Source organism: Watersipora subatra, chromosome 10 (assembly GCF_963576615.1).
Source record: "Watersipora subatra chromosome 10, tzWatSuba1.1, whole genome shotgun sequence".
Classification (NCBI taxonomy): Eukaryota; Metazoa; Bryozoa; class Gymnolaemata; order Cheilostomatida; family Watersiporidae; genus Watersipora; species Watersipora subatra.
Genome location: NC_088717.1, coordinates 30,300,208 through 30,324,203, shown reverse-complemented (window position 1 = coordinate 30,324,203; position 23,996 = coordinate 30,300,208). Strand labels below are relative to the sequence as shown.

The 23,996-nt window shown below is 42.9% G+C and overlaps 1 protein-coding gene across 1 annotated transcript in view; it reads left to right on the top strand.

Moving 5' to 3' along the window:
* The window catches only part of LOC137407394 (rho guanine nucleotide exchange factor 17-like), a 173,146-nt gene that overhangs the window by 88,201 nt on the left and 60,949 nt on the right, over positions 1-23,996 (top strand). The window contains exons 12-16 of the mRNA XM_068094039.1: positions 580-735; positions 5,598-5,648; positions 5,853-5,962; positions 10,590-10,684; positions 11,355-11,467. Of these exons, the coding sequence (XP_067950140.1) occupies positions 580-735; positions 5,598-5,648; positions 5,853-5,962; positions 10,590-10,684; positions 11,355-11,467 (525 nt within the window). The remainder of the gene's footprint in view (positions 1-579; positions 736-5,597; positions 5,649-5,852; positions 5,963-10,589; positions 10,685-11,354; positions 11,468-23,996) is intronic.

Genomic DNA, 23,996 nt, shown 5'->3' with positions numbered 1-23,996 from the left:
CTATTCTACAGTAGTGCAAGAAACAAATGGCAGCAAGCGATCAAATTGCATTATCGATCTCGGCCATACAATTCTACCTGTGGTTCACAATTACAAACTAGTCCCAAAATGAAAGTCTTTTTCTTACCGGCAAACCGAACCTGCGGAATATAATTATGTTTGTTCCACTGCATTCATTTTCACATTTTTATATTTTCGCACTCATCAGAGTTGCGAAATTAAGTTGCAGCGAAGTTTTACTCTGTATGCTACTCACGAAACTAAATACTAGCGAAATGTAAGTGTCCTAGGGTAGTTGATAGCTGGGGTCAAGATCTCCTTGTGTGTGTGTGTTTGCGTGGGTGGTGCGTTTGTGTATGTGGTGCGTGTGGGTGATTGCGCGTGTATGTGCTTGCGTGTGTGTGTCTGTGTGTGTGCGCATGTGGTGCGTGCGTGTGTTCGTCACCTTCAATGTTATGATTGTATTACGTCCTTCTATGCTTATGTTCAATAAATAAACTCTCATCATATAGAGTCAATTTCTCTGCACCCTATACATACCTGTACATACATATACATACTTATACATATTTTGGCCAGCGCTATCAAAAGTGCACCCCACCCGATGAACCAGATTACGCTCAAGTTCTCAGTGCTATCGATATAGTCAACTACCTGTTGGACTATGTTGGCAAGGTTGACCCAAATAGCAGGCGGAGAACACTCAAGCTGCTCGAAGGGATCTTAGACATAGAGGTAAGCGCTGCCAAAATGTCTATCAGGATAACTTTGTACTGCTGTACATTCAGCGTGATTATGTAAGTAGAAAGGTTGCTGTATGTATAGGCCAGGAAATGTATGTTACGTATTCCTCCAAGTGACTGCTCATTTGTATGAGAACTACAGCAAACCCCTTGCATTGCTCACTTTCTACCGATAACCCAACTCTACTTCATATTCTATTCACACTGTTGGTTTCGGAGTATTAATATATTAAGATGATTATTGTGGACAAAGAACTATTAGGATATCAGTTGACAATTATATGTTTTGTTGAATGATGTTTTTGAGCAATCAAGCCAAAGAGAGTGCTTGATATATATTACATATAAACCTGGGTGCAAAATTGATTTGCAATCTGGGATTGCGTTTCTAAAAAAGAAGTGATCTAACCAGTCCAGTCATTTGTAGAGTTATATACTCTATCTATCTACTCAGTCACGGCAAATAACATCAATTGCCTATATGTGCCCATAAAACCCCTGAACTCTCTTTCTGGCTCCTCGTGATCGCTTAAAGGTTTACTTGCGCAACAAAATTCACATTACAGTTATTTGGTATCAAAAGATTCACCATGTCTTACTGTGCTGTGTTGTAGGTGCAAAATATGTTGAAATATGATTACAAGCTCTTAAAAGCTCAAAAACGAACAGTTAATCGCCGCCATTACAAAACCGCCGTAGATCGGAATCAGTTTATTTTTCTGACATAGTTAATCCATTTGGTTATTGTTTTGACATGTGATGTTCACACGTAAAATAGAAGGCCAATAAAAGGCTCAATATTAAACTTCTCGTGGCACTAGTTTATGACAAACACTTTGGGTTTTACCGAAGACTCCATATCAAATATAGATGTTCGCTACTTTACAGTTTTGTTTTGGCTTTGTCTAATCGTCCAGTCGTAATCTGATCATGTGACCCATACTTCCTGCTAAACAGCGCGAATAACTTTTGCAGCATTTTTCTATTTCCACAGATGACCAACAGGCTCGTCATGTTTATCAGACAATGATATGTACTCCTTCGAGCTAAGGTTAAAATATTAGACGAATTTTCACGGTAGGTTATAAGATATCACTGCTGAAAGTGACAGCATTACAATGACGATGAAGTAGACGCGTAAGAACAGCAGACATGGTTTTATTGAATGCTTGAAGTATATTTGCAAAAATATTTCAATGAATGAGGTTGCATGAGAGTGTAAATAGAAGCCATCTCGTTCATCTACGTCCCATTTGAGCCATTTTGGAAAGAGATTCTAATCTACAGCGGTTTTGTGATGGCTGCGATTAACTGTTCCCTTTTAAGTTTTTAAAAGCTTGTAATCACATTTCCACATATTTTGCACCTACAACACAGCAGAGTAAGACATGGTGAATTTTTTGATACCAATTAACTGTAATGTGGATTATGCTACAAGTCAACCTTTAAGTAAACAATAAATCGCATTGCGGATTTCTTTCCATGATAATAAGATCTGTTTTACTTATTGTATGTTATTATATATGCATGTACATGTATATATATAAATCTGTTTTAATTATTGTATGTTATTATATATGCATCTACATGTATATATGTATATGTATATAAATATATTGTATGTTATTATATATATATTGTATGTTATTATATATATATATTTTATGTTATTATATATATATTGTATGTTATTATATACATGTATATATTGTATGTTATTATATATATTGTATGTTATTATATATATATTGTATATTATTATATATATATATATATATACATGTATATATCTTGGAGGAGATGGGTATTAAGCCACTGTCAAAAAGACTTCAAGCCATTCCATCTTCGCAGCTGAGGCTACAAAATAAGATCAAGGACTTGCGCAAGAAAGTTAGTAGGCTCAGTGAGAGATCTAACCACAGTTTGGAGCGTCCAAAAAGGGAAGCCACAATAGAAGCTTTAGAATCTGCCAAACAGCAGCTAGTAGCACTCTCGGCACGACTGAAGTGGTACACCAAAGAGCGGGATAACAAGGGAAAGAACAAACTGTTCATCAATAATCCATCTAAAGTGTATTCTCAGTTCAAAGGTGAACTGCGGAGGCCAGGACAGATAGTGCAGTTGGTAAGGTATCAGGACAGTGATCATTAGGTCTTGGGTTCAAACCCCAACAACTGCACCCTTCTGGTGGTTCTTAGACAAGACCCTTGCTTGTCTAATGTCTGCAACCTCTATGATGAGGGCAATAACTAAAGCCATGCCGGCCCGAACGTCACCCGGTCAAACAAAGTCTGCGCTGCCTTTAGCTGAACCAGGACAAGGCTGGTTCAGCTACATTGTATTTCCAGTTCAAAGGTGGACTGCGGAGGCCAATGTCAGATCCTCCCCGATCCAGCACCTCAAAGTTCTGGAAGGGTAGAAAGAGACTACTCATAACACCACTGCAAATTGGCTTCAGAGGCTTAAAGAGAGCCACCAACACACTGTGGCTCAGCAAGGACTCAACATCAGCGAAGTGGACATCAAGTGCAGAGTGCAGCGTATGAAGAACTGGGCAGCACATGGCCATGACATGATTCAAGCCTTCTGGTTGAAGAAATTGACATCAATTCACACTAGAATGGCTAAGCAGATGGAATGCCTAATAGAAGAAGGCGACCATCTGGAATGGCTGACCAACTGATGAACTGTACTTCTGATAAAAGATCCAAAGCAGGGCCGAATCCCAAGAACTATCAACCAATAACAAGCTTGGCCACCACCTGGAAACTGCTCTCATGAATAGTTGCAGACAAACTGGAAGAGCGCATGAGTCACTATATGACCAGTGCTCAAAAAAGAATTGGGCACAACACCCGAGGAGTTAAACATCAGTTACTGGTGGATCGGACGGTCCGTCAAGACAGCAGGAGAAGGCATACCAATCTTGCCATGGCTTGGATCGACTACAAAATGGCATATGACTCAATTCCCCATAGTTGGATACTTGGGTCCCTCAGTATGTACAATGTTCATTCCGCTCTTGTGGCATTCATCAAGATGTCAATGACCAAATGGAACAATGGCAAAAAGCTGGCGAGTGTAAAAATTGAGCGAGGTATCTATCAAGGTGACTCCTTATCACCGCTGCTCTTCTGCATATGCCTAAACCCTCTAAGTAATATGCTGGAGAAGACTCAATATGGGTACCAGTTTAAGAATGGCACCAAGATAAACCACCTCTTCTACATAGATGACATCAAGTTGTACGCTAACAAAGAAAGGGACATTGTTTCGCTAATACACCTCACTCAGGTATACAGCAAGGACATCGGAATGACCTTCGGTATTGAGAAATGTGGAAGGCTAATTCTTAAGAAAGACCATTCTATGCTCACAGATGGCCTAAGAATGCCAAATTGTACCATCAAAGATATAGAAGAAGGGTACAAGTACTTGGGGATTATGCAAAGCAACATCAACTATGAAGATGAAGTGCGTCACAAAGCCATTACTGAATACAAGAAACGCCTTCGGCAGGTCGTACGGAGCCAGCTCAATGCCAAAAACCAAGTCATAGCAATAAATACCTACGCACTGCCAGTAATAGGATATCCAGCAGGCATAATAAAGTGGACTGAGAAAGCCATCATGGAAACAGATATAGCAACTCGTAAACTGCTGACCATGCATGGAACACTCCACCCAAAATCTGATACTACTAGATTGTAATCTCGATAGGAAAAATGGCGGTAGGGGACTCAAAAGTGTACAGCAAACAGTGAAAGCGGAAAAGCAAAGCATCACAGCCTATGCAGCCTCCATGGCCACTTCAGAAAAGTTGTTAGCTGAATTTCAATCGGCTGCTCTTACAATGGAGCTTTGCCCTGATGTTGAGGAAATTGACTGGCACACGAAACCTCTTCATGGTGCTTACTACCGACAAATATCTAAAGCTGGCGATCTTCACCAGACATATATGTGGCTGGACAAAGGAAACCTAACGGCCAATACAGAGTCGTTAATCATGGCAGCCCAAGAGCAAGTGCTCCCAACAAGGCAACTCCAGACAAAAATCTATCACACTAGAGACGATCCTAGATGCAGACTGTGCAAAGATGCACCTGAGACCATCCAACACATCATCAGTGGATGCAAAGGATTTTACGTTATAAGGATTTTACGTTATAGGGATTTTACGTTGTAGGGATTTTACGTTGCAGGGGATTTTATGTTGTAGGGATTTCACGTTGTAGGGATTTTACTTTACAAGATTTTTGTTCTACGAACGTTAAACACATGTAAATTGCTTAATCTGTTCCAAGTTCTTCCCAAACTCACCCGTTTGGTCCTTCAAAAAGGAAAAATACGAGACTTAACTTTTTAATCTCATGACTGTATCATTACTATATCATGACTGTATCATGACTGTATCATGACTGTATCATGACTGTATCATGACTGTATCATTACTATGGTATTGTTGGTTTGTATCAACAACTTTTTATCGCTTTCACTCGGTTTACGGTCGATGATTACAGTTCTATATATAAATATATATATTCATATATATATTTATATATATATTCATATATGTATATATATATAGACTATATTAAGAACTGAAAACTTTTAAAACATTTTACAACTTAATGTTTCATGGTTGTTACCATTCATCAGGTAAAATTTAAATGAGTTCATTTTAATTTTACTGTAATGTTAATTTTGTTGCAAGTCAACCTTCAAATTTCATAAACAAATATAACCATTGCACACTTGCCCATCTATCCTTGTACTTGTTCATCATCTACTGTCATTGACTCGTTGCACTACCAAATATTCGATGATAACTATCACTGAACTATGATGTTGCAGTTGGTGTCTGCTGATAGAGCGTTCCTCAGGGTCGATACAGTTGCCATACGGGTAAGTTTATCGGCCTGCTTAATTTCTTCTCACAATCCCACATTTATCTTCCGATTTTTTGTGTGACAAACTAATCACAGAGCGTGCTGATACAACGACGGGGTGAACTCACTAAGATTGGGGCACTGTTCTCATCATTGGGCTGGTGAGTGGCTGGTGTTGGTAGTGAGTGGCAGAGGGCTGGTGAATGGCTTGATTTTGCAGGGTGAGAGTGGAGAGTTTAAGCTGTGGATGTTCAGCGATCTCATCGTGGTCACTATAAACAAGATGCATCGGCGGTCGGAGAGTAGAAAGGAGACGGAATCACTTGTTGTGTGAGTAGCAACTTTGCTCAGTCAAATAGCATACTGCAGTGCTTCTGGAGTTTGTAGAGCGGCACTCTCTTCAGTTGGTTACTAGATTAGTACTATCTCTAGTCAGTAGTTGTAGTAGTTGCTATTAGCTAGTGCCATTGCTAGTCGCTGCTATCAATCATATATCAGTAGTACAATAAAGTCGTACCTCGAGAATCGAGTGCACCAACATATGAGAAGGTTGAGGTATGACCAAAATATCGAGCAAGTTTTTACCTTAATATACGGGACCAATTTGAGATGTGAGCGCGTGAGGCAGCTCTCGATACGGTCGCTACGGTTGCACACGCTAGAGGCCACTTTTATAAACTGCATCACTTGGTCTTTTCCGCCTCATTAGTTTGAAAAGGTTTTGGAAAGGTTGGCTAAAAGTGAGAATAAAAGTGAGGCGACAAGCGCCAAACCTGAAGAAGATAATGAAAATGAAGACAAAACTAGAATGAAGTTTAGTACAAGTTTAAAACTTTTAAGTGTGTGTTTAGTAAGTTAGCTAGTAAGTAGTGTTTAGTAAGCTAAATTCAAAGATTGTCTTATTTAGTGTACCAAAAGTGTAGTGTACCAAACGTGTAGTGTACCAAACGTGTAGTGTACCAAACGTGTAGTGTACCAAACGTGTAGTGTACCAAACGTGTAGTGTACCAAACGTGTAGTGTACCAAACGTGTTGTGTACCAAAAGTGTAGTGTACCAAAAGTGTAGTGTACCAAACGTGTTGTGTACCAAAAGTGTAGTGTACCAAACGTGTAGTGTACCAAACGTGTAGTGTACCAAATGTGTAGTGTACCAAACGTGTAGTGTACCAAAAGTGTAGTGTACCAAACGTGTAGTGTACCAAACGTGTAGTGTACCAAACGTGTAGTGTACCAAACGTGTAGTGTACCAAAAGTGTAGTGTACCAAACGTGTAGTGTACCAAACGTGTAGTGTACCAAACGTGTAGTGTACCAAACGTGTAGTGTACCAAACGTGTAGTGTACCAAACGTGTAGTGTACCAAAAGTGTAGTGTACCAAACGTGTAGTGTACCAAACGTGTAGTGTACCAAACGTGTAGTGTACCAAACGTGTAGTGTACCAAACATGTTGCTGTCAAGTCTCTCGCACCACCATCAGGCGCGACGTCTGTCTGAAAATTAAGATCTACATACATTAATGCACTTAAAAATGCATGTGCTTTGTGTTACTTTGTGAGCATGTACTCTACTCTCAGTTTGTTATAGACCGTAAGCACTAGATAGCTATGTGTTACATTGTGAGCATGTACTCTACTCTCAGTTTGCTATAGACCATAAGCACTAGATAGCTATGTGTTACTTTGTGAGCATGTACTCTACTCTCAGTTTGTTATAGACCGTAAGCACTAGATTGCTATGTGTTACATTGTGAGCATGTACTCTACTCTCAGTTTGCTATAGACCATAAGCACTAGATAGCTATGTGTTACTTGGTGAGCATGTACTCTACTCTCAGTTTGCTATAGACCGTAAGCACTAGATAGCTATGTGTTACTTGGTGAGCATGTACTCTACTCTCAGTTTGCTATAGACCATAAGCACTAGATAGCTATTTGTCACTTTGTGAGCATGTATTCTACTCTCAGTTTGTTATAGACCGTAAGCACTAGATAGCTATGTGTTACTTTGTGAGCATGTACTCTACTCTCAGTTTGTTATAGACCGTAAGCACTAGATAGCTATGTGTTACTTTGTGAGCATGTACTCTACTCTCAGTTTGCTATAGATCATAAGCACTAGATAGCTATGTGTTACTTGGTGAGCATGTACTCTACTCTCAGTTTGCTATAGACCATAAGCACTAGATAGCTATTTGTCACTTTGTGAGCATGTATTCTACTCTCAGTTTGTTATAGACCGTAAGCACTAGATAGCTATGTGTTACTTTGTGAGCATGTACTCTACTCTCAGTTTGCTATAGATCATAAGCACTAGATAGCTATTTGTTACTTTGTGAGCATGTACTCTACTCTCAGTTTGTTATAGACCGTAAGCACTAGATTGCTATGTGTTACATTGTGAGCATGTACTCTACTCTCAGTTTGCTATAGACCATAAGCACTAGATAGCTATGTGTTACTTGGTGAGCATGTACTCTACTCTCAGTTTGCTATAGACCGTAAGCACTAGATAGCTATGTGTTACTTGGTGAGCATGTACTCTACTCTCAGTTTGCTATAGACCATAAGCACTAGATAGCTATTTGTCACTTTGTGAGCATGTATTCTACTCTCAGTTTGTTATAGACCGTAAGCACTAGATAGCTATGTGTTACTTTGTGAGCATGTACTCTACTCTCAGTTTGTTATAGATCATAAGCACTAGATAGCTATTTGTTACTTGGTGAGCATGTACTCTACTCTCAGTTTGTTATAGACCATAAGCACTAGATAGCTATGTGTTACTTGGTGAGCATGTACTCTACTCTCAGTTTGTTATAGACCATAAGCACTAGATAGCTATTTGTTACTTGGTGAGCATGTACTCTACTCTCAGTTTGCTATAGACCGTAAGCACTAGATAGCTATGTGTTACTTGGTGAGCATGTACTCTACTCTCAGTTTGCTATAGACCGTAAGCACTAGATAGCTATGTGTTACATTGTGAGCATGTACTCTACTCTCAGTTTGTTATAGACCATAAGCACTAGATAGCTATTTGTCACTTTGTGAGCATGTAGTCTACTCTCAGTTTGTTATAGACCATAAGCACTAGATAACTATTTGTCACTTTGTGAGCATGTATTCTGCTCTCAGTTTGTTATAGACCATAAGCACTAGATAGCTATTTGTTACTTGGTGAGCATGTACTCTACTCTCAGTTTGTTATAGACCATAGTCACTACATAGCTATGTCTCACTTTGTGAGCATGTAGTCTACTCTCAGTTTTTTTATAGACCATAGGCACTAGATGGCTATGTGTTACTTTGTGAGCATGTACTCTATTCTCAGTTTGTTATAGACCATAAGTACTAGATAGCTGTGTGTTACTTTAATAATAACAAACAGAATAACACTTTATTCATATGCAAATCTATATGACGCTAATCTGTAAATGCAGGCGTTCTATCCACTAGGCCAAGCGGCTACATTGCTAAAGGAAGGAATAGTTGTGGTCATACTCATTACACCAGTTAAAATATGCACGCTTTAACTTGAGAAAATACTATTGGTTACTACAAGCACGGTACAGATCATGATTGCATGAGGAATTATTACCGTGGAGCGTAAGGATTATCCATCGATTCTTTTCATGTCATTAAGCCGTTGCGCATGCGCTCGTTTACGAAAAAGCCCCCATATTTGTAGAAAACGAACGTTATTCTTTTATTTAATAGTATTTTTTGGTGTGGTTTTGATGCTATAATGAAAAAATCGCAAACGCATGCATTGTTTACAAAAATTCAGTGCTAAAGCTTTGTGTTTTTAACGATAAAGGTTCTCCATAAAGATGGCCGACAATGATAGAATGACGTCACAAAAAAAGGATTAATCTGGCTTCAAACACAGCTCTTCCATAGTGAAGATTTAGACTAGCTTAAGCTGCTAGCCTAAGCTACGTAAATTCATTAGGTAATTTTTTTATTACTGTTAGCATTCAGCAGTATGAATGCTCACCCGCCCCAAGGAATACGAGCTACCACTTCTACTAGTCGAGCCAGCTAACGATGTTCCTAACTAACCATCCAGAATTTCCATCCAACATGCAAGCCATATGTAAATACAAATATTATGTAGTCCAGAACTATACTTGTATATCGATTCATTGTCAAAGTAAGCCCGTTTGATTTTGGGATATGTGGCTCACAATATCTTTTTCATACAACTACCATCGCTAATTCCACAAAATGCTAAGCGGTCAAGTCTTTCTAATGTGCCGAAAGTGTGCCACCGGCCTCACAAGTCTGATGCTTTAATCGCATAAACGGGAGAGAACAACTCCCTTTAAATGCAGCTGATGCATCAGGTGCAGTGCGTCTTGCGACAAATTGCTTTTTTACTTGCCCGCTCAATGGAGGGACAACTCCGCAAAAACAACAGTTTGTCAAGACAGGCTACATATCAATAGATCTGATGCAGATCTAACATGTATGTCCAGGATATAGTATCATACCTATTATTAGATCTGTTGCAGATGTAGCAAAAGTGCTCAGGATATTATATCATACCTATATATCTGTTGCAGGTGTAGCAAGTATGGTCAGGATATAGTAATATTACGATAGATTTGTTGCAGATGTAGCAAGTATGGTCAGGATATAGTAACATATCGATAGATCTGTTGCAGATGTAGCAAGTATGTCCAGGATCTAGTATCATATCGATAGATCTGTTGCAGGTTTAGCAAGGATGTCCAGGATAGATCTGTTGCTGATGTAACAAGTATGTCTAGGATATAGTACCATATCTTTAGATCTGTTGTTGGTATGGCAAACATGGCCAGGATGTAGTGTCATGTCTATTGAACTGTTGTGGGTATGGCAAACATGGCCAGGATATAGTGTCATATCTAGAGAACTGATGTGGGTATGGCAAACTTGGCCAGGATATAGTATCGTATCTATAGATCTGTTGCAGGTATGGTAAACATGGCCAGGATATTGTTCCCAGAAACAAAAAGTTCTATAAGCTTTACAAACAAGTTGGACTGGCGGATACAGAAATGCTGAGCTGTAAGTCTTTCGCTTATCTCATCAGTCCCATAGCAGCTGTCACCCTGTATTTATTTAATTGCAGCTGTTATTGAAAGCATCGCGTAAGGATCATTTGCCACATATGTGATTATGAAGAGCTCTGAGGAGCTTGTGGTATACTAGTACTATCATGTATTGTTGTACTATGTCTCGATGTACATTTTTTGTACTTTATACTTGTACTTGTGCTGTTGCACTACTGTATTTTACTCTGTATAACTCTCTATCATGTGCTTTACTAGTGTCAATGTTTACTCTATATAACTCTATCATGTGTTGTGCTAGTATCTATGTTTACTCTATATAACTCTATCATATGTTGTGCTAGTCTCTATGGTTACTCTATATAACTCTCTATCATGTGTTATACTATTATCTATGTTTACTCTATATAACTCTATCATGTGTTGTGCTAGTATTTATGTTTACTCTATATAACTCTATCATGTGTTGTACTAGTATCTATGTTTACTTTATATAACTCTCTATCATGTGTTATACTAGTCTCTATGTTCACTCTATTTAACTCTATACCATGTGCTGTACTAGTCTCTATGTTTACTCTATATAACTCTATCATGTGTTATACTAGTCTCTATGTTTACTCTATGTTTATGAGAGTAAAATTAGAGTTTTTTATTCTTTTCAGCCCCCGAGACCGAATTGAAGAAGTACCGGGAGGACATGAGAACAATAGAGGCAGACCTGGTCATACTAAAGGAGATACAAGGTCGGGCATGCCAACTTTCTCCTGCTCATGAGGTATGTTGGGCCACTTCATTTTTATGATATACTAAATCGCCTTGTTTAATTTTGGTTAAAAGTTAGTTCGAGCTCCATATGAACCCAAACCAAAAATGTGATTAAAGTTATCTGTTCACCAGGCGTGGCTTCAATCGAAAATAAAACAACTGCAACTTTTTGGCGTATTGCTAACTGGCAGAAAAAACAGTTGCGCCTTTTTTAGGCATGGAAATAATCACACTGACAGCGGGTAAGTGTTTTTACGCATGGCATTAACTAGGACTAGAGACCAGTTATGAATTTTATAGGCATGGTAGTAACTGACACTAATTTTCAAGTACGTGTTGCCATCCAGTAGCTATAGCAGATCTCGGAGACAGGTATATGTATATATAGTAGCGACTTATACCACCTGCATCTACATGTCACCAATGCCTAGTTACTATGTCAGCCTACACATTCATCAGTTTCACTCCGCTTCTACTTAGCATTATCTGATGCCATGCAGCAAACATACATTGTACATGTATATGCTTGCTTATATACAATATCTGATGCCATGCAGCAAACATACGTTTATATCTTTGCTGATATACATTACCATACAGGAAGAATTGATTCGCGGAGTTATATTTCGCGAAAATTGCCATTTCATGCATATTCGCGGACTAATTTATTTGTGGCTGAAAACTGTCACTCTCTATGAAAAGTTAACTCTATTACGTCTAACAGTAGCGTTAACACTGTGCATGCGCACGTTGCGTGTTTCGTTTTCTATTTAGCTTACAACTACACGTGCGGGTCAATCGTGCTAAGCTATAAATTTTTTGCTGCATTCAGAGGTTCTCACGAATATTCATAGATTTGGAGGCCTTTGATGAACCAACAATTTGTGGTAAGTAATGAGTTTTTCACATTTACTAAATTAGGTGAATTTTACTTTGGTTCTTCGGTAAAACGCAATATTTATTTTTTCCATCCCTACAACTTCATTATTTGATTCAGTGTGAGAGAGATTTGTCATCATACTCAGAAGCACAATGATTGCAAGGGTGGTAGATGTCATTCTTAGAAGATCACCAATCATTCAGGGAGGTCTTGAAATTGAGGTTGAAATGACCGCAGCTGCTAACGAGGAAAATATATCTGTTTTAAAAAAGAAACAAAAACGCCTTTACGAGCACAAATCTTTGTCCAACTGGCAGAGCTTTGCAATAGCAAGCCACGAGGAGAGTTCTGATGATAACTTCCTTACCAGTCATGTAGTAGTGAAAGAATCGCCTTTAACATCTATGCAAGACAGTGACAGCGACAGAGCAGCTATTACCAAAATAACTAGTCAGAGAGCACCATTACACGCTAGTATTCACTTATCACAAGCACCAGTTTAATTTTATTGCTAGACAACTGCCATATGGACTAAACTGTTTATATTTACTCCATTCATCGTTTGTAAATATTTATTTGTATTTGAAATATTTTAATTGTACACTCAAGTTTGTAATAAATTATAATATATCTATACATGAAATAAAATATGTAATTTAATCGTGGTTGCTGCAGCGATATCAAGGAGTTGTGGTCGATGAAGGGGGTCTAGGTTGACTGGTTGCTTCTCTGCCAATATTCCTGCCTTGACGAATATTACTACATGTACTTGTCTCTAGTTTTCGTAATCGGAGTAGGTTGTTCCATTCTCAATCTGCAGTAAACACAAAAAAGAAAAAATATTAATAAGTGTTACGGAAGTACAAAAACAATAGCTGAAGTATTTAATGAAAGCGATCAGTTTTTAAACAAAAGAATTAACTAATGCAGTTAATTATGGAAAAATGTATCTACACTGCAAATCAAATACATACCTTAATGTCCAGATCAGAATCATGATCGTCCTCAACTTCGGTATTAGAGATTGATGGTGTTGATTTCAATGTAAAAAAGACTAGGAGAGATTTTTGCGATGACGAAGCCATGCCGAATAACTTGTAAAAACCTTGAATAATTTTGTAAAGTTTGATGCAATGGCAATAAAACTCGAAGCCCGGCGATGATTTTAAAGAAGTTTTGGAACTCGGCTACGTTTAGTACTTCTGCCAAGCGGCTATTTTCGCGATGACGCCATTCTGCATTCTTGTGACAACCTTAAATAATTTTGTAAATAAATGCGATGCATTGGCAATGGTGTTAGCTCAAAGCCCAGGCAATGATTTTATAAATGTTTTGGAACTCGACTGTGTTTAGTATTCATATTAAAAACTAGCCTAGTGACTTGTTTTTAATTTTATGCAGTAGATATTCTCCCTTGTGATTAAAAATAGAACTAATTATTCACAGAATTTAATAATTCGCGTAATTGACTGTTCGTGAAATCGCGAATTTTTTCAACCAACGGATATTTTCATCCTGTAGGGTATCTGATGCCATGCAGCAAACATTCATTGTATATGTTTGCTGATATACTTTATCTGATGCCATGCAGCAAACATACATTGTATATTTTTGCCGATATACATTATCTGATGCCATGCAGCAAACATACATTGTATATGTTTGCTGATATACATTATCTGATGCCTTGCAGCAAACATACATCGTATATGTTCGCTGATATACATTATCTGATGCCTTGCAGCAAACATACATTGTATCTGTTCGCTGATATACATTATCTGCTGCCTTGCAACAAACATACATGGTATATTTTTGCCGATATACATTATCTGATGCCATGCAGCAAACATACATTGTATATGTTTGCTGATATACATTATCTGATGCCTTGCAGCAAACATACATCGTATATGTTCGCTGATATACATTATCTGATGCCTTGCAGCAAACATACATTGTATCTGTTCGCTGATATACATTATCTGCTGCCTTGCAGCAAACATACATTGGATATGTTTGCAGATATATATTATCTGATGCCTTGCAGCAAACATACATCGTATATGTTTGCAGATATACATTATCTGATGCCTTGCAGCAAACATACATCATATATGTTCGCTGATATACATTATCTGATGCCTTGCAGCAAACATACATTGTATCTGTTCGCCGATATACATTATCTGCTGCCTTGCAACAAACATACATGGTATATGTTTGCCGATATACGTTGTCTGATGCCTTGGAGCAAACATACATTGTATATATGTTTGCTGATATACATTATCTGATGCCTTTCAGCAAACATACATTGTATATGTTTGCTGATATACATTATCTGATGCATTGCAGCAAACATACGTCATATATGTTTGCCGATATACACTGTCTGATGCCTTCCAGCAAACATACATCATATATGTTCGCTGGTATACTGTAAGGGTTGAGTGCGACCTTCACTTTCGTCCACTAGTACAAGACTCGTACATGAGTACAATACATATATTTCTGCTTAGTTCATAAAGGTGTACAAGAAAGAGTCAAGTAACAGGCAATGAACATGCCCAGAACAGCTCTGCTTTCTTGCACAAATGTTCAGGCTTATATAGTGGGTAGGCTCGCCTCTCGTTCTGCTTGGCTGGGCTTGACCCGGCTTGGTTTTGGCTTGGCTCCGCTTGGCTTGGCTCTGATTGGCTTAACTCCTACCTCGTTATTCTGCCTGACTGAGCTCAGCCCTAGGCTCAGCTCTCAGTGACTCACATTCCACAACACTCACCCCTCCGTTGGTGACCACGGTCTCCAATCTAGACCTTGGGAGAGAGCTTATGGTAGCCACTCGGCAGACTTCCTCTCCTGTCAGGGTTTTGTCCAGGTCCTCGTCATCTGCTTAGGGGACAGCTTCTCCGGGGCAGCTCGTTCTGGCCTCGGCAGTCGCTTCCTCCGACTCCTGATCTGCCTTGTGTGCTGCCACACCTACCGGCGTCGGTGCACCCATTGCTTCCTCAGCTTCTTTTTAAGCTAGTTGTGACCGAAGTCAGTAATTCCTGTAGCGAGGTGTTACCTTCTCTGTCCATCTTCTCGAGTGCTCTGATGTCGTCCAGGGAAAACGAAATCCTTTAGTAAGAAATCCTTGGTTGCGTTCGTGAGAACCGTTTTACCTTTTCCAGCGCGACCTCCAAACCATTTTCCGTTAATTCCATAGAGTAGCATACACCATCTCCATATCGTCAGAGATTGTGATTGGCCTCAGATTGTGCCCGACTGGAATTGATTGGGTTGCGGGACTGATGGGATCTGGATGTTGTGGTCTCTTCGGGCTCTACCGAGTTTGATTCCGATTCTCCCAAAACTTTCTTCCGTGTGGCCGGATTGATGTCCTCAGAACTTGAAGGGCGTCCTTGAATTCCTTCTTTCTCCAGTCCGGCCAGATTTTCTCCCGGAGTTATCTCCTGCCCTCGATTTTTTGCAGCCTAATTAGCAGATTTTCCCAGCTGGGGATGGCATTATTGGTACAGGATCTACCCTGACCTCTTCCTGCCTTCTCTCTGGCTGCTGGGTCGAGCTCCTTTCATGTTGGGACTCCTCCTTGGCTCCAGAATGGCTGGGGCCTGTCCCAACCTCTCTGGGCAAGCATAATAGGGTTTTAGCCTTCTTTCGCTCTGGATGGAAGACTGGCCCTGCCGTTCCACCAGATATGTGTGGTTCCCCCAGGCCTTCAGGACCCAGTATGGTCCCACCAACTTCGCCTGCAGCTTGGGATTTTCTCCCCGTCTCCGGCGTTTGTTCGTGAGCCATAGCCAGTCGCCTGGGGCGTACAGTGGTGGCTTTTCCCTGTCTTCTTGCCGCACCTCCATCTGGCTTCGCCGTAGTGCCTCGTGCACTGCCCGCAGTTTGCGCTGCACCTCGAGAGCGTGCTCGTGGGCAGGAAAGAACTCGGTCAGTAGGGGTGGCTTTGCAGCTGGTCCGGCAACCTCAGCTCCCGTCCCAACATTAGCATGTTGGCCATTTCTCCAGTCGCGGAGTAGGGGTGTCTCTGTATGCCCTCATCAGCTGGGGGAGCAGTAGGTCCCATTGGTCTTGTCCCCAGGCCAAGAGCAGCGCCCTCAAGGAGTCTCCGAGTGCCTGGTTATTTCGCTCCATGATTCCATTTGCCTTTTGATGATACGGAGGCGTGTTGGTCTTCCCTATGTTTCAGAGTTGGCACAGTTCGGCCATCAGTTGGCTCTCAAACTGTGCCCCCTGGTCCGTGTGGATCTACCTAGGCAATCCCAAGTAGCAGCAGACCTGCTCATCCAGGGCATTGCCGACCACCAGGGCTGTTGCGTCAGGTAGTGCCAATGCGTCCTGCCACTGGGTGAAGTGGGCAGTGAGAACCAGCACCCACTTGTTCCCCTTTGGCGTGACAGGAAATGGCCCCACCAGATTCACGGCCACTTTCTACCAGGGTCGTCCTGTGTTGAGCCTCTGTTTTCCTTTGGCCGCCTTTGTCCCTCCATGCTTTGCAGCCTGGCACACCTCGCAACTCTTGACGAGCCGTCTGACTGTGGACGTCAGTCCGGGCCAGTACCACGTCAGTTGGAGGCGACCTATCGTCCTTCCCATCTCAAAGTGAGCCAGGGCGTGCGTTTGCCACACCGTGGTTTCCCGCATGGCGGGGGGGGGGGGGGGGGGGGGCAACTGGTGCACCATATGGCGTGGCCCTACGAGGCCACGCGCGCTTCCAGCACGCCGTCCTGTCATATGCGCAGAGAGCCCCACATGCGATGCAGGATGTCCAGCTCACTGCTCCCGACCTCCAAGTGTTCTGCTGGCACCTCTTCTGTGGCGATGGCACGGTACATGATGGCCACTGGTCCCTGTCCGGTAGCCTGTGTCCTTGCCAGTTCGCCATTTGATCCTGTCACTCCTGGTGGGGCTGATAGCTCTTCGGGGGAACCTCCGGCACCCAGGTTCAATCCCGCCACTGTTGGGACGGTAGTCTCATGCGGGTTGCCGGCCGGCCCCCGGGATATGCGACGTTGCCCAGGGTCAATCCAGCTCTATCGAGGACGAGAGTTCCATCCAGGCAACTGGTCGGTACCCACGCGGCTAACGGCCCTTGTTTCCTTGCCAACTCCTTCCGTGAAGGCCCCCATCCCTCTGTTCGACGCTCGTGCATTGCCGGCAGTCCTCGCAGGTTTGCCTGCTCAACACATCTGCATTCCCGTGGGGAGTCCCTGACCGGTGCGCTAGGATGTAGCGGAACTTCGCCAAGATCTCAAGCCACCGGGCTAGTTGGTTTAAGGTCTGCTCCTTCGGCATAGCCACCGGAGTGACGCGTGGTCCGTCCGTAGGAGGAACTTCTGGCCATACAGATACGGCCGGAAGTGCTTGACCGCCTTCACTACCGCAAGAAGCTCCTGTCGAGTGACACAGTGATTGCGTTCCGAGGAGATGAAGGTCTTGCTGTAGTAGGCAATGACCCTCTCGCAGCCCTCCTGTATTTGGGACAGCACGGCCCCCACTCCACATCCGCTGGCGTCCGTGTCCGGGATGTACTGCCTCTGAGGATCCGGATAGCCCAAGATCGGGGCGGTGCTGATGCTCTCCTTCAGCGTGTTGAAAGCGGCCTGTTATCCCTTTGTCCATCTTCAGGGCTCCCTTCGCAGTCAGTCGGTGCAAAGAGTGCGCTACAGTGGCGAACTCCGGGATATATTGTCGGTAGTAGCCGACCGTCCCGAGGGATCCTGGGCGTTCCCTCACTACGCCCGGACTCGGCCACTTTGCGACTGCCTCCACCTTGACGGGGTTGGTAGAGACTCTGTCCTGGCTTACTATGAGACCCAGGTATCGGACCTGGGATTGCATTAGCTTGCACTTAGAGGGCTTCAGATTCAATCCGGCCTTGTGGAGTCTCTGGAAGACCTCCTCCAGCCGATGTAGATGCGTATCGAAATCCGGGGCGATGACGATAATATCATCCAGATATAGCAGCAGCGTTCTCCAGTGGAAGCCATGCAGAATGCATTCCATAAGTCTTTGGAAGGTGGCGGGGTTGGACGTCAGTCCGAAAGGCAACACTTTCCATTTCCACAGTGTGGACCGTGTCGAAAAGCCGACTTCTCCTGCGCCTCTGCATCTAGGGTTACCTGCCAATACCCGCTCACCAGGTCGAGCGTGCTAAAATAGCGACTGCCGGACAGGGCGTCCAAACTGTTGTCAATCCTGGGTAGCGGGTAGGCGTCCAGCTCTGTGACGGCGTCTCAACGCCGTCACAGAGCTGAACGCCACAGAACGCCAGTAGTCAATACAGAAGCGCCACTTCCCATCCTTCTTCCAGACCAGCGCCACGGGGAGCTCCAAGCTTCTGAGGCTGGCTTGATGAGCCCTCGTTTGAGCAGATCCTGGATCTGCCTCTCGGCCTCTGCCTCCTCCGGTCCGAGTCTGTGAGGGGGTTGTCGGATTGGCCGAGTGCCCTCTTTACATGGAATCAAATGTTCCATTTCCGAGGTCCTTCCACGTTGTCGTCACCCGTACTGAACGCTGTAGCATACCGATGCAGCAGGAATGCCAACCTTGAAGTTTGTCCCCTGTCCTCACAGTTTTGCCGGGCTGCCTGGAACAATTCCTCAAGTTGAGCCAGCACTCCATTGATTGAAGTCGGACTGGCGTCACGCAATATGGGATCGTCCTTCTCGACCTGTGGGGTCTCCACTCCTGTGTAAGTGCCGATAGTGGCTCCGAACCGGAAGGTCAAAGGTCGCTTCGTAGTGTTCATGTAGCGGGTGATGACCTGTCCCTCGGGTCCTGGCTGGTTCAGGCTACTGGCTACTGGAGGTCTGTCAGGAAGTCCCTCGATTAGTCCCATGGGGCAATAGTTCCGCGTGGTGATGCGACAGGGTATTGCCATCTCTGTCCAGGCCGGAACCATTACCCCCTTATCACTTGCACTTTGATCTGTAGCAGCCTCCCATGCCAGTCCGTGCAGACTAGCTGTCTTCCATCCACTCAGATCAGCGGTTGCTCAAACTCGAGAGCGCATTGATGGGCCCCGCAGAACGGCATTCCGAGTATGGCATCTTAGCTCAGTCGGCTAACTACGAAGACTTTCTCTGTCTTCACATCCCTCAAGCGGATAGTCAGACGAATTATCTCATAGATGGGGAGCCGTGTCCCGTCAGCCAATAGTCTGTGGCTGTACTCTCCTTGAGTCGGTCCCGCACGGCTCCTGGCAATCGATCAAATATTTCTTAATTGATCAGATTGGTGGTGCATCCGGTGTCCAACAGGCACTAGATGAGCTACCCCTCCACTTTTCCTGGGAGGAAACAGCTGGTGGAGTGGGGTTGGCTGAGGGCTTGCGCCTTAGTGGTATCCTCCAGGACATCCTCCGTGAGGCCTGGAAGGCTTCCTTTCAGTGGTGTGGCGAGGTCAGTACCTCGGCCGTCCTATGTCCAGAGCAAATCTGCTCTGGTTATTGCCAACCCCAAGGTGGAGAAGGGGTTGGCCCTGCCGCTTTCAAGGTAGGGTTCCGACCGTCCGATCCAGTGGAGATGGTTCTCAGTGTCTGTGGCAGAGGGGATTTGGGAGTCACCTTCCTGCGTTTCGGGTTGCGTCCCTGCCGTTCGCACGTAGGCAATTTCCGGGACAGGGGGGCTGGCCAGACTAATCTCACCCAAGGACTGGTAATAATTCTGTGTCACCACAGGCCCATTCTGTGCACGAACTTCCCTTTGCCTAGTCCTTGCTGGTTGAGACCAGCCATCAGCCGTTGTTGAGTCTCGCGAAATCCTATTGTATTTCCGTGTTTGTTTGGCCTTGGCACAGCCAGTAGTCGGAGCTACAGCTGTGGCCGTCTTTCGTTTCCCGAAGCCGGTTTGGTGTGACGAGGGCAGTTCTTTTGTACATGCGCCGGTTGGCCACATCGTCAGCAAAGAGTTGCTGGCTGGCTCATCTTCTCGGTTCGAGTGCGAATCTGCTCCTGGAGCCGTTCCACCTTGTCCGCGAGAGTTTGGACCAGCTAGGCTAGTTGTCCTATAACATCGGTCTCGGCCGAGTTCACCTGGTCAGAGGCTCCTCCCTTCAGGGCTCGCACTGAAGATCTGGTGGGCCTATGCTCGCCTCCTTGAATGTGGAGGTAGTCATTCCCGGCCTGTACAGCATCTGCCAGTGTGGGCATAGGTACGGCCATCAGATGCCTCTGCAGGGCAGGGTCCCTCAGCGCGCTGCAGAAGGTCTCCATAGCCATGCTATTTCATTGACAATTTGGTAGGTCTCTGTACGCAATGCGCACAAATCTCTCGACCTCCATAGCATGCTCCTGCAGCATCGTCCCTTCCTCTCGCCTAAGGGTGTTGAGATAGCTTGGCGCCTGCCTGGTGGATAGCCCGAATATTGCCCGGAGGGCATTGAAAATGGCCTCCTGGTCATCGGCCGACCGCAGTCCTCAGCCTGTTCGCCCAGTGCTTCCAGAAGGTGCAATAGCGTTGCTTCGTCCGTCCACTGGTTAGCGTCAGCTACCTCTGTGAAGCGAGCAATAAAATACTCCACATCTCCTTTCCCAGTATACTGGAGAGTCCTGAAGCGTGGTGCCGGTTCCTGAGCTCTTGGCATCAGTAACACCCGCGCTAGTGCCTCGACTAGTCGGTCGGGTCCCGGGCCAGCGCTCCTGGCTCTACTGTTGGCCATGTCTGGCTTCCAGTAGGTTTCTGCTCTTCCGGAGCAGTGCCTCTACTGTGTCCGCGGTCGTTGGCTTCTTTCTGGGTTTCTTTTCATAGGAAGTTCTTCCAGTATGAGCACGCTGCTTCCTCAGACAAGTCCTGTCGGAGCCCTCGGTAGGTTTCTGCTCCTGGAGCAGCGCCTCTACAGGTTCTGATTGACAGGCTTTCCACAGCTTTTCCTGCGTTTCTTCCAGTAGGAGTTTTTTCTAGTTAGGAGCTTGCTGCCTCTTCAGATAAGTCCTTTCGAAGCCTTTAGTAGGTTTCTGCTCCCGGGGCAGTGCATCTACTGAATCTGATCATGTAAGGCTTTCCACAGCTCTCTCTGGGTTTCTTCCTGTTGCCAGGAAGTTCTTCCAAAAGGAGCGGTGTCACCGTTTTTCAGGCCGCCATGTGCATCCTGAGTCCAGTGATCCAGATGTGAGTCCTGTGGTGGAGTTCTTTAGATCGTTACCAATCCCACTGCTGCCACCAGTGTAAAGGTTTTGCACGACCTTCACTTTCTTCCACTAGTATAAGACTTGTGAATCAGTACAATACATATATGTCTGCTTAGTTCATCAAGGTGTACAAGAAAGAATCAGGTAACAGGCAATGAACAGGCCCAGAACAGCTCTGCTCTCTAGCACAAATGTTCAGGCTTATATAGTGGGTAGGCTCCGCCTCTCGTTCTGCTTGGCTGGGCTTGACCCGACTTGGTTTTGGCTTGGCTCTGCTCGGCTTGGCTCTGATTGGCTCTGATGGGCTTAACTGCCACCTCGTTATTCTGGCTGAGCGCAGCTCGGCTTAGCTCAGCCCTAGGCTCAGGTCTCTGTGGATCACATTCCACAACAATACATTATCTGATGCCTTGCGGCAAATATACATCGTATATGTTTGCAGCAATATGATGTATGTTTGCCAACATACATCGTATTGTTTGCAAACATACATGTTTATGCAATTTGCTTGAGCCCATTCTTCTAAGAGTGCCAGGAGGAGAGGATGTAGATTTGCCTATTGTATTTAGGTTTTAGCATACAAGACTAGTTGTTTGCATAGATAACTAACTGTAGCATATTGTATGACAAGTTGCTAACCTTTGCATTAATGAGTGAGTCTTTGCCTTAAATTTAGAAGGTTTCACAAAGTTCTATGATATTTTCATTAGCGCCAACAGCCAGATATGTTATGTAAAAAAGCTTGGTATGATTGCAGTGAAAGCAAAGTGGATGAATAAGAAGAATGATCTGACTAAACAAGTGATAATCTTGTTTACTTTAGACCGGAATTTCTTGTTTACTAATCTTCTTAGAAATTGATTGTTACTTTTAGCAATGTTACAAGTTGGGACATACATCTACACGTACATGCATCTTAGTCTATGCCCTAGTAGTAGAAATAGTCATAGTCAAACATGCACAAAACTATAAGTGTTTTTGTTTTTACAATAGCAAAGGTTTCTTCAGGACAAATAAATTCAACTCTTTCAATCCGTAATAGTAAAAATTCATTCGGTCAAGACTTTTTTTTGGAAACAGCAAAAAATTGACAATGAACGCTAAATGAATTTATTAATTTCACATTTGCTTTTATACTTGATCAAAAATTATTTTCCACTCGAATTTACTTATATTGTTATGGTATCTTTACAAGTTTGTATTTTGTTAACAATTACCTCCTTCATTTGCATGTGGTTTCCTTGTATCAACGCAATTCCCTTTTAAAGATGTACAGTGCACCCTCAGGTTACGATTTTGATTTGTTGTAGGGTTTTGCATGGTATTGTGAAAAGTCGTATGTAGGGATATAAAAACCATAGTAATTATATAATGCAAACATCCCTTGGTAAAAATCGTCTAATTTTTATATAAGAGCTATATTTGTTAAAAATTAGTAACAAAACGATATGTTAGCCTTAGTAACTATAGTTACCTACAGTAACTTTATTATATTTAATTAATTTATTGGTTATGATCTGCATTAAAATGTAACATTACAATGTGCTATGTATGAGGAGTACTGCGTACCGCAGAAAGTTCATACTTTCAAAATAGACGTACGTATAACAGAATCTGTGAATTCACTTTAAATAAGTTGAGCTTACTAAACACACCCTTGAAGCTAAGTTTTAGTACATGTGTTTTTACTTGTTTTACTGAATTTCAACTGTTTATCACTAAAATTTTGTCACTTATCAGTTTCCGTCTTCGCTTTTGTTGTAACTTTTAGCGAACCTGTTTAAAAAAATTTTCTAGCATCATTCGGCAAAAAAACCCGAGCGATGCTGTTTTCATAATGGTAGATTTTTTTACCAGGTAAAGTGAAGTTGTCTGACCTTTGGACCTTCTGTATGAAGAGATCATAACTCCAAATTTACTTTTGGTTTGGCGTGGTGGGAGGAGGGGGGGCGAATATTACTGTTTTGCACACATAAATTGCTCAACTAGGAGAAATCGCTCATCGTGTCTCTTTCAGGTATTTTGAAAATATTTCCGGCGGACAATATTTCGGTGTCTTTGTGGTTTTGTCATAAATAGTAAGCGGGTTTAGTAAAGCGCGTGATGGGGCGTGATGATTTCAAATACTTCTAAATAACATAAAATCATTCTATTATTATAGATTACTCATTGTATTACTCATAGATTATTGTTGATGAAGATTTTCAGTTAGGTAGAAAAAATTGCGTGACACTGCGTGAAAATTAAAATCATGCCAGATCGTCATAAAATTGCTTGCAATGGCTTACCAGATGCATTTTAAGTAATATATCAACTAACCAGAACTAATTTGCCAGATTGCTATTTCAATAGAGTGCCTAAACGATATGATTCTAAATCCAGAGCCGTATAGCGTCACAGAGTCCCGCGACTAACTGGAGCATATATGAGAGCTCGCTTGGTTGCAAACAACGCCCATTATTTTCATATAAGTTACATATATAATGGAGGGGCAATGGAGAGACCACAACATCAACT